The sequence below is a fragment of the Saccostrea cucullata genome, unplaced genomic scaffold (genome assembly GCF_032062105.1).
Source record: "Saccostrea cucullata isolate Sc308-1 unplaced genomic scaffold, CSIRO_AGI_Scuc_v1 ctg512, whole genome shotgun sequence".
In the NCBI taxonomy this organism is placed as follows: domain Eukaryota; kingdom Metazoa; phylum Mollusca; class Bivalvia; order Ostreida; family Ostreidae; genus Saccostrea; species Saccostrea cuccullata.
Genome location: NW_026935905.1, coordinates 118,589 through 131,047, shown reverse-complemented (window position 1 = coordinate 131,047; position 12,459 = coordinate 118,589). Strand labels below are relative to the sequence as shown.

Below are 12,459 nucleotides of genomic sequence, written 5' to 3'. Positions count from 1 at the left end.
TTTATCTCAAGCTCACCAGGATATATCGTATCGACGTAGGAATGGAAATTACCATTATTAATTGACAATACGTCGTCGAGCCCCGTGGGGATCCGGGTTAGAATAGGTCCTCAGTACTCCCTTGCTTGTCGCAAAAGGCGACTAAATGGGGCGGTCCTTCGGATGAGACCGTATAAACCGAGGCCCCGTGTCACAACTGGTGTGGCACGATAAAGATCCCTCCCTGCTCAAAGGCCGTAAGTGCCGAGCGTAGGCCTAAATTTGCAGCCCTTCACCGGATATGGTGACGTCTCCATATCAGTGAAATATTCTGGAGAGGGACGTTAAACAGTATACAATCAATCAATCAGTACGTCGTCGATAAATCTAAATAGTCGAGTTGAAGGCCACAGCAAGTGTTTTCTTCTTTTACGCATAAGATTTTGCATAAATTCTGCTTCATATGAATATAAAAATAAGTCTGCTAATAACGGAGCGCAATTTGTACCCATGGGATTTCCAATAGATTGTTGGAATACCAGGTCTCCAAAACCACATCTATAGATATTGTCAATCAGAAACTCAAGCATCTTCTTGTTGTCAACTTCAGAGTACTTATGTGTGCAATCAGAATCTGTTTTAACAAAATAATTTTGCAAATGACCAATGACGAGGTAAGTAAATTTTGAAACTTGTGAAATATGAGAGCCATAACTTCAACTAAAAGTTATGGGCAATGATAAAGCTTTTGCGGACAAACATATTTAAATAGACAAAGAGAAAAATGTCAGACAGATTGAGGGACAAGGCAAAAAGTATATATCCACAGATCTTCGATTGCGGAGGTATAAAAAAAAAAATGAAAATTGAAATCCAGAAAAATGGTTTTACAGTTTTTAAGAAAGCATTTAAAGCTGTCAATACAAAGAAACTAAAGCATAGTTACATGAGTCTGGGGATTAGCGCATTCCGAAGTTATACGTTAGAGAGAAGAGTAAACGGAAAGAGGTAAATTGAGGACCCAGCTTACGACCAACAGGAAGTCACTTTAGAAATGGATAATTTTGGGTTTGGGTTCACCCATCTTCACTAGCCAAGTGTCCGATTCGTTTCCCTCATCTCCCATCGTCGCAAACCACGGCCAAAATGTACGCTCCTCTCCCATCTGGTAGGAGAGAGCTATATATGCGGACTCCGGACCGTGGCTTGAGACGATGCTCATCTCCCAAAAATGAGGGAAACGAATCGGACACTTGGCTAGCTATGGAAAACGCTTTCTGCCAAAAAACTTTTCCGATTATAATTTCCTGGAATGTGAAGCTGATTTTTACCCAATTGAACCCTTGATAACCAGTATAACATATCCTCGACAACAAACAATGAAAGGAAACCAAGGCTTCAACTACATAGAAATTATAGAAGAAAATACTCATTCAGTTCCACAGTCCATAGGCGCAGTGGTTTCTTCAAATACATGTAACCCTTTTTCAAGTACATGTACGACAACATATGGGAGGATTGATGATCTTACAGCATTGCTTCCAGAATTTGTTTATGTATTCGGAATTTCGCCAACGAACTCTGGCTCAAATTACGGTATACGTAGTGATAATTAATTGAATGACTGAATCAGTACTTATTACGAAAGACCTGAAAGATCTCATTGCAAAATATTCTCTACTGATCGAGAAGCTGATGGCTCGTTTTATTAAAACGAACCATTAACTTCTCAATACATGTAGAGAATAATTGCAAAAATGCTTATTTTACTTTTATCCAGTGTATGGCACGCCAAATTCACAAAAATGAGATAAACCTAGTTTCACATTTGATAAACTAGGTTTATCGACTGTAAACTATAGTTTACAAACCGTAAACTATAGTTAACGATTCGTTAAGTATAGTTAACGATTCGTTAAGTATAGTTTTTATCTGTAAAACAATATTTTTAGCGGTCGTTAACTATAGTTTACGAATGCCAATCTAAGTTTATCTGTCTGAATAAAGCGTTAACAATAGATTTTGTTGATAAACATAGATTCACGTTTGTAAACTATAGATTACAATTGTGAACTATAGTTAAGAGTTGTTAACTATAGTTTACAAATCGTGAAACTGTATTTATCAGATAATCTATGTTTTGCGATCGCAAATGATTGTTTTCGATGTTAAGTATAGTTTACGGTTGTGAAACATAGATTATCGCATTAACTATGGTTTACAGATGTAAAATATAGATTAACGTTGTTAACTATAGTTTACAGTCCGTAAACTATAGTTTACAACCGATAAACCTAGTTTATCAACTGTGAAACTATGTTCTGCTCATTTTTGTGGATTTGGCGTGCCATACCAGTGGATACAAATGAAAGAGGATTACAGTATGATATTGCATAGTTTCGCTTTTCATTTTCTCGATTTAAATCAACAAGTATTATTTAGAGTACTCGTTTCCTACTGTATCGGAGATACAGGGCGGGGCTTGAGGCGAGAGCGATAGCTCGAGCCGGGCCCCGCCCTGTATCTCCGATACAGTAGGAAACGAGTATTCTAAATGACTTGTGACATGACCTTTCTTATGACCTCACTAATTTACATGCGTATTTGGGTACATATCACTCAACCAATCAGATGATTTTGCAGAAAGTTGATTTAGTATTCCATTTTAAGCATTCGCAACTGAAATGCCGAGTGATGTGGACGTGCAGGTATTTATCATTATAAAATAATTATTTAGGGGATGCATAATATAATTTGTTCTCCAAAAAAGTTAAATTTAGATTTCATTACGTAGTGTTTTTTTTCTCTTTTTAGCTCTTGCTGACATTTTTTTTTAATTTAAGCCACGACTTAATTAATGCAAAATATTTTGATATATAAGAATCATGCAGAATATTTTTGAAACAAAAATGCTTCGGGGAGATCGTTTTCTGAGAGAAATGTCCGAGAAATGTTCTCCGGTCGTCAGTATTAAATTGAAATAAATAGATGAAAGGAAGGGGACCCACCCATATTTAACTTCATGTTTTAAATAAAATGTAGTGTAACCAAAGGGGATTCGAGCAATCACTGGTGCCCCCCCCCCCCTCCCATCCTCCTTGATTTTTTTTCTTTTTCGCTTTCGTAAATGATTTTTGGTAAACTTGTATACATACGCTTTTTAATTTATCAACAAGTAACGATATCACGCACATAGTGTCTTGGTTGGTTATAAATCTAACCCCACGAAATACGATTTCCACTGATTTTTTTTTTGGGGGGGGGGGGGTTGGGGGGTGTTCAAAGTAATCAGTTTGAACTGCCCCACTCCCTCTTTTCTTAAATTTTTGAATCCGACACTAATAAATTTACGTTGTAAAATTTTATTTTTAATTCACCTCAAATTTTTAGTCAATACTATCAGTGCTATCATGCGAATTGAACGATTTTGTGTCTGTCTATACAGATACAGCTTTCCGTCATGGCTAAAAATAAACCGTACTGTATCGTTGATATTTTGCAGATACAGTACAGTTTCTGTTCATTTGCATAAGAAACGCCCACAAAAAGTGTTCTGTATCGCAGTTACAGTATGCTTGACTTCAAAGGAAAACTCGCCGGGTCATGTCACAAAATGGAGAAAGACCAACTCTGAAAGAAAAGAGATGTTTTAGAAGAAAGATCTATTTAAATATCGTTTTTAATAATCAAGGTTCCGGAAAAAGCCATTCTGATAACGGTATCTAACGTCTCACATAATTTTTTCCCTACATGGTACCCAAGGTATGCAGATATCCGATAGTTCATTCGTTTTTCAGGTAACAAGAAATTTATTGTTATTACTGAATTCTAACCATTATTATATTTGTTAACATGTACATGTATATTATATCACGATTACATTTACGCAATGATCATGTAAATGGATTTAAATTTTTCATGTAATCATTCCAAAACGAAAGAAATGTTTTGTATTTCCGTTCAATGAATATAATTACACTGTATGTTGAGTAATTTTCAGCAGTAATGTATCGTTTTTATGCTGTCTGTAAGAACTGGTTGTTGACTACCTTAACTGCACGTCTCAACTCCCGCGGAAATGAGGATGGGGCATGTATTTTTTTTTTTTCATTTTGTGATTTTGCTCCATAATGTTCGTCCGTCTGTCTGTTTGTCCACAAAAAACTTTTGCCATAAATTTTGATTGGGAGAGACTATGGCTTTCATATTTCACAAGTGTATTCGTTGTGACAATACCTTTTCTTATGACCTTAACCTCGGAGTTTGGCCCAATTTTACTTAAAATTTTCGAGCTTTAAGTTTGGCCATAACTTTTGAATATTTGGTGCTAGGGTGCGCGCTTTAAAAATTCATACTTCACATCCGTTATGACTGTGACAAGACCTTTCAATGGGTATAATTTTGTTTTTACCATTGACCTTATAGAGTTTGACCAATTACCCATTTTTGACAAAGTTTTAAAAAACTTTAAACTTGACGATAGATTTCATAATTCACAGATATATTTCTCATTACAAGACATAATTATACGTACGTTAGTCAAAGATTTTATGCCTGTTTTGTAGTGGTCATTGGAATTACTTCTTTGATGTACTAGTATATAATCTTATAAAGTAAGAGTAAATTTGCTGGATGATAATTACATATATATATACTCTCTTTTATCTTATTCTTTTTTAATATTCGAATATAGAAGAAAACTTGCAAAGAGGAAAAGGAATCTCGAGTTTCCATCTCATTTAAAAAAAATATACTTTGTATCTTCATTTAGAAAGAAAAAAAATTGTTTAAATCATATAAGCTACTGTAAACCTATTACATTTGGCTGTGTATTCTTTTTAGCGCTTTTGGCGGAGTGAAACTTCCGCTAATTAAAGTACAACGCTAAATGTCTTGCACATATACACATATGTATATAGGAACACTGAGAAATGCTCTAAATCAAATTTACGCTAAGTTGTTCAGAAATCAATTTCCGCCAAATATCGTACACGCTAAATATAATACATTTACAGTATAATATTTACATAAATTATTTTTCGTTTTGATTAAAGCACATACTAGTATATTCTTCAACCATGGAAGAATCGGAGATCTTAAGACTCAATGTTGGTGGCCATATTTACACTACCACAAGGTCTACCCTTGTCAGGTATCCAGACTCAATGTTGGGAGTGATGTTTAAAGGTGATATCCCATCTAAAGTGGACCAGGATGGAAACTTCTTTATTGACCGAGATGGACAAATGTTCAGATACATCCTGAATTTTTGTAGATCTGGAAAACTTTGCTTGCCACAACACTTTTCTGATTATGATTTACTGGAAAACGAGGCTGATTTTTATCAAATTCAGCCATTAATAACCAGCATCATATCTTCACGTCAGCAGAAAGATAACATGGAAGCCCATTACATAGATATTGTGGAAGTGAAAACTCAGAACGTATTTGATTATAAAGATGAAAATATTTCTTCAGATGAATATTTTACAAGTACTTCTGTGTACGGAAGTATCTTGGACTTGAGAACATTGCCTCTTGGTGCTGTTGATCGCTTTTTGGAAACAAGACCTGGTTCAAATTACGGTAAATTAGTCATCAATGGACGTTTTACAAAAATTCGAATGAGTGAGATGTTGAGCAGCAGAGGATGGATTAAGGAAAACTGTGATTCCTCATCTTCGTCAAATGTCACCACAGATAGTGTTTTCATGACACAGACATTAAGGGAGACTTGGAAAAAGTACATATAAAGTGAATAAGTGTGCAAACAGAATGTTCTTTCTTTTAATTTATACATATTTAATATACATGTATCTGTAGTGTACAATGGTATTTCTTTTTTTTCTTTTTTTTTTTTTTTGGTTTTTTTTGTTTTTGCTATTCCATTGTATTCATTTATTACAGTAATAAAATAGGAGAAATATAGAGGTAATGCCTCCTCAGAGGCCCTCAAAAATATATCTTCACCTTGGGTGCCATGAGCTCCCTGGATCAGATAGAAAAAATATATGTTTATTAACGGACTAACGAAATTAGGGGAATAAAAAAGCAAAACCTTAAGTTTTTATTATGCGCCCGGATCGATAGATCCGAGGCGTATATTGTTTTTGTCCTGTCTGTTTGTCTGTTTATCTGTTTGTCTGTTGTCAACTTTAATCTTCGCCATAACTTTTGAACCATGAGAGGTAGAGACTTCATATTAGGTATGCATACTCCACTAAAAAGGTTCTTTCAAATGACATCAAGGTCAATGACCTTATGACCTTGACTATGACCTATATGCTAAAAATAGCTTTTTCGAACTTTTGCAATGACTATTGAACAATGAAAGATATAGACTTCATATTTGGTATGCTTACTTCACTAATAAAGCTCTTTCAATTGACACCAAGATCATTGACCTTTTGACCTTGACTGTGACCTTTATGCTAGAAATAACTTTTTCGATATTTGGTTATAACTTTTGAACCATGAGAGATAGAGACCTCATATTTGGTGTGCATGCAATACTAATTAAGCTCATTCAAATGACACCAAGGCCATTGACCTTGTGACCTTGACTGTGACCTATATGCTAGAAATAGTGTTTTGGAACTTTGTTGCCAGCGGGCGCATAGTGTTTCCAAAACACATCTTGTTCTTAGATAAATTAAAGTCATATATGGCGTATTTTTTATCAGGTCAGACTAATTAACATTAAGGTCTTTCTAGTATTTGTTTTGTTTCCTGTATTAAAAGCACACATTTTAAATCTTTCTCGTTTCATAGATATCACATATTTAAAACAATAACCGATTTATTTTCGACTCGCAACTGAATAGCAGACAAAAATTAAAGTCAATTTAACTAAAGAAACGTGGGAATATTTAAGTTCAAAATCGGTGAAAATTTGAATTTGAATGTAAATAATGATTTTTTTGTAAATCATGTAAATTTACCCTTAATCTTGTACTTTTATTTTTTACTCCAGATACGCCATATATAACATAGAGTCGTTTCAGTGTCACTTCAAATATCTTTATATACTTTATAAAAGACATCTTAAAATGTTGATATTCTTAATGCCAAGGGGACTTATATTCTTTTTTATTTAATACATATAAATAAATCTGTACGTAGCGTTTTTTAAAATGGCGGAAACGAACATTATTCAATATCAAAAGTCAATTAAACAATACAAATTTGCAGAAAAGCAAACATGGACCTCTAAAACATCAGAGATGGGATCAGGTGTCATGAAGGAATGAGCATCCCCTGTCGATCAGTCATGTCCTCCTTGTCATGATAGATTGCATTTGATAACGAAGTCATCAACTCCACCTCATCGTCGCAAACCATGGCCAAAATGTACGAGCCTCTCCCATTCTGGGAGAAAGATATGCGGACTCCGGACCGTGGCTTGAGACGATGAATCGACCATAGAACTTATGAAATGATAAATTTAAGTCATAGTTGATAAAACAAGAATATCAGCAGTCTCTTTTAAAGTCATCATACACTGTACTTACCTTGTTTTAGAGATTTCCAATATAGAGCATGCTCTTGCATTTTGAATCAACTTGGCGATATATGCCACATATGCAGCCGATTAATGTATATTGCTGCATAAGTACATGTAAGGGAAGTTGACGATTGAAAAGTTAAAGTTATCACGTTTATCAGAAAGCTTTGTTTCTAGGTTCCAATCAACGTCTTTTTCGTGTAAATCGTCCAAATATGAAACTGGTGTGTCAGACTCTGTGGTATCTTTTATTTTAAGCTCACTGGGATATCATTTTTAGAGTTTCCTTGGGATATGACGTGAAGTTAATAGTCACGTAATCAAATCCTATAATACTAGTATTACTCCTAAAATGGTACAGTACGTAGCATTTATATTTGAAGATAACAAACAGTAATCAAGCTCAAAAGTCTGAAGCAATGCAGTTTGAAACCAGAGCAAACACGGGCCTCTATAATTTAACTTCAGGGGTGGGATCAGGTCCAATTGAGGTCGAGTTGACCAGTAACATCTGCTGTGTACTAGTCATGATTGGAAAAAACGAAAATCATTTTTAAAACTGGCCAACAATTTGTATGAAAAACACGAAAAGTTGACCTTAAACGAGACTGTTTTCTTTGTTTCGTCAAATTGCCAGTTAAACTTGTAGTTTGTTTCATTTTAGAAATTACTTATTTACTTATCCTCTCCTTGCCCCCGGAGGACGCATGAGGCCGTATTTTTTAGAAATTGTTGTAAGTATAACAAACGGGGAGATAAAATATAAGAGTAGGCCTGTTTCGCTACATACTGTTACATGTGAATGAGACTAAGATGACGATAGAAAAAAAATTATCACGTGTATCATATTTTTATAGTTAGGCAACTACTAACGTCGTTTTCTTGTAAAACATACAAATATGAAACAAATCTGTCAGACTCCATGGTATATTTTACTCATAGGCGTCGGAAGCAATTTGAAAGTGGAGTGGCCAATTGAAAGGGGGGGGGGGGGGGCTATAACAACAAAAAAAAGGTAACCCCCAATTTTTTTATGCCTTATATAATATGTCTATCTGCACCCGGTTCCAACGCCTATGTTACTAGTACTACTAGTATATCGAGTAAAAAAGATGCATGTGCATGCAACGAATCTCGACCGAATTTCTATCCCATGTATATTTCAACAGTGGACGAAAGACTGGTCGAGATATGCCATGCCCTACTGTAAGTCCAAGGATAACAGAGAATTGTACCAAAAAAAAATATGCTTCATACATGTAAGCCTACATGTAGGTCTGCCAATAATGGGCCACAGTTGCTACCTATGAGACATCCGACAGCTTGTTGGAAGGGTTGATTGCAAAAACTACTCATTATCAACCGGATCTTTTTAATCTCAACTTTGGAGTATTTGAATACATTCAGTATTTTAATTTTGCAAAAGACTCATGACAAGGTAAGCGAGATCCATTTTTATTGGGAAAAAATAGCTGACTGTGATGTGAAGCTAGATATCGAGATTAAATAGATGTCTATTTCATGTACATGTTTATATAGGTTCATGTATGTCTAAATGTTTTGTTTTGTTTTTTCCTTTTTCTGTCAACTATATTTGAGGCCTTTCTCTTGTAAGTTTGTTCTCTTTATGCTCATTTGGGCACTGAATTAGTAATAAAACATATCTTATCTTATCGCTTTCAGTATACAAAGTACTTAAAATTTGCATGTTTTGATGATTTTTTTTCATTTGTATAAAATGTTATGCAATCTAAGTTTCTTATAGCTATATTTGGATAATTAAATGTGTGGGTTTTTTTTATTCCAGTCCATGCACACATCTCTTTTGATTTTTCCGGAATAGGGTGAGAATTTTTTTTCTTAGACTTTCCTTTTGATTTCCGATTGACACTGACAGCTGTTTTCGTTTTCATTTTCTTTTTCATACACTACTGTGACTACAGGCCATGGCCCTATGCAGTGCAGTTTTCTATGTGTAGAAGAGTGTTTCCAGGTAATTGATATTTAAAGGACAGTTAGCAAATATTAAAGACACCATCCACTTTTTTTTTAATGACTTGCATGTAAATGAACACCTTGTGATGAAATCCCCAATGTTCCCCTCGTGCTTTTTCAGTTTTAGTAATTTTTTTAAATCAGAAAAATTCTCTCGATATTAAAAAAATGACTTCCCAATAATCTTAAAGAACAACATTTTAAATAAAGTTTTTTTTCTTCCAAATACGCTATTGTTTTCGTTTTTAGTGGAAAAAAAACTGGCCTGCAAACTATGGAAGAATCAGAGATCTTAAGACTCAATGTTGGTGGCCATATTTACACTACCACAAGGTCTACCCTTGTCAGGTATCCAGACTCAATGCTGGGAGTGATGTTTAAAGGTGATATCCCATCCAGAGTGGATCAGGATGGAAACTTCTTCATAGACAGAGATGGGCAAATGTTCAGATACATCCTGAATTTTTGTAGGTCTGGAAAACTTTGCTTGCCACAACACTTTTCTGATTATGATTTACTTGAAAATGAGGCTGATTTTTACCAAATTGAACCCTTGATAACCAGCCTCACATCGTCACGACAACATGCAATGAAAGAAAACTTGGAAGTTCATTACATAGAAATTGTGGAAGTGAGAACAGGTACAACTGCAACCATGCCCTCAAAGAATTCTCGTGTGAAAACTATTCTGCTGGGAAGGAAAGAAGATCTACTTTCACTGCCCTCAACTCTTGTTGGTGAAGAGGCAGCAGAAAGATTGGAATGTAAAAATGGATCCAATTATGTGGAACTAGAAATTTTTGGAAGTAATGTGAGAATTCAGCTAGCAGACTTTCTAAGTAACAGTGGATGGGTCAATGAAAATTCAGACTTATCATCTTCATCCAGTTTAACAAAAGGACAAGACACAAGTATACTTTGCATAGAACAAAGTTATAGGGATCGCTGGAAAATATATAAACAGAAATAAAAAAAAAATGACTCCTAGTCTTACACTGGTCTTTCAAATATTTCTTTATAAAATAAATAGAAGTAGCATGATTATTTACCCACAAACTGTTTAACTTCAGTTTATATGTGCCATCATGTTTTTAGCATGTGTTCATTGAAAAGATCTTTCTTTTTTTTAAAATATTTTTTTCATAAATACATGTACATGTACGAGGGCTGTTCAGAAATGATTGAGACAATTACATTTACTCCATAAAGGATGGAGATATTTTCATGAAAATTCATCAACATTTTATAAAGAACGAATAAAACACTTATGCAAAATTTCTAATTCCTATGATAATTAGATAAGATTCAGTGAAATGATAAACATGCATTTGTCTATCGACCTGGAGTAGCATCACTACGTCATTTAACGTCACGTCAGCCGGAGATGGTTTCGCATGTAAAACGATCGGGAAGTGTTTAACCTTTTTCCTTCTTTGTAATTACATATAACAGTACAAAAATCAAACAGTCTCTTTTCTTAAACTATTCCTTAAAAATGTATGCTGTTGCTATCCGAGTGTAAAATTTTCATTTGTGGGAAAAGATGACTTAAAAGCATGCAGTGCCAATTTTTGCAACGCGGGTCAATGATATTAATACCGTAACGATATTTTAAATACCATACGTAATAAATGATGGTCGTCCGGAGCTTTGATTTTTACGTTGAGTTAATTGTAAAAAGAAAATGTATTCCACTGAAATAACAAACCCTTGCACATTATTTTTTCTCGTTGTCATTGTTTTAGCAGGTCGTTGTGTCTGGAAAAGAGTTCTACATTGCGCTACACAAAATTTTAGGTATGTTCGCTGCTCCACCCTTGACGTGAAAAACCATTTTTTCGTTCTTAGCAAATTTCTCTAACACGCTTAATTTTTTTTAATGATCTCCCTATTCCTGATCAAAATTCTAATAAAATTGCACAATATGAATTTGAATTAAAGCTGAAAAATTATACACAAAAACGTAATTATTTTCGCTCTTATTATGGGTCCACGAAGAGTTAGAACGTTGGTGTTACATATTTTCAATATCTGATTTCGAGACTGCTCCGGGTACCGCTACTGTTGACGCATTTATATACCATTGTACAGAAAATATTTAATATTTGTAAAATATTTTTTACTTTTATTGATTCTTAGTGTTTGTCAAACGTATATGCAAATTTTCACCGAAAGACGTTCATTAGAAAGCAAAATATACACAATGTCTCAATAATTTTCGAACAGCCCTCGTACATGCAAAGTTTATTCTATTATGATGATAATAGATTTTTTATTATAGATAAATATAATATAATTTTCTGAAAAATGAATATTCGTTAGTTATTTCTGAACTTTTATCTACACTATTCAATATATTTGTGAACTTTTATTTACACTATTAAATATGATTATAAATAGTTCATGTATCACATTTCCTACGGTAAAATACTATGATCATTTTTTTTTTATCCCTTTAATTAATAAAACAGGTAAATAAGATATTTTCCCAATTGATTTTTTTTCAGCCTAAGTGACTAAATAATTCAAAACTGTAGGTGACAGATCTGGAATTCTAGCAAATATCAGATATTCCAACTATTTATCAAGCAAAATAAGGAAAAGATGCTTGGGTGGACACACAGACCCCCATAAGAATCTCAAGAGTTTTCAAAATTTTATGCTAAAATATGAAGGAAAATATGTCCTGAGACACAATACTCACTTGGATCCCTCATGGAGTTGGCCATCACCATGGGACTAAGTAAGTCACTTTCACCTCCAGTAAATACACAGTTAGATTTTTTTTCAACATTATTTTAGTATTTTTTTTACCTTATGAGTTATCACCATCTAAAAAAAGTACCTAAAATATGTATATACTAATTAACATTTATATTTTTTATTTAGGGTATAAATGATTGTTATTAAAACTTGCGTATGGGATGCAATTTAAACAATATTTTTTTAAAGAAATGTTATGAAGTAGTAGGAGATAAAAA

General features: G+C 34.0%; 1 protein-coding gene across 1 annotated transcript; it reads left to right on the top strand.

The window, feature by feature from the left end:
- Nucleotides 1-5,030: 5,030 nt before the first annotated feature.
- On the top strand, nucleotides 5,031-10,471 carry LOC134244172 (BTB/POZ domain-containing protein KCTD19-like). The gene is made up of 2 exons (XM_062726438.1): nucleotides 5,031-5,722; nucleotides 9,728-10,471. The coding sequence occupies exons 1-2, from the start codon at nucleotides 5,058-5,060 to the stop codon at nucleotides 10,446-10,448; spliced, it is 1,386 nt and encodes a 461-aa protein (XP_062582422.1). The 5' UTR covers nucleotides 5,031-5,057; the 3' UTR covers nucleotides 10,449-10,471.
- Nucleotides 10,472-12,459: the final 1,988 nt, after the last annotated feature.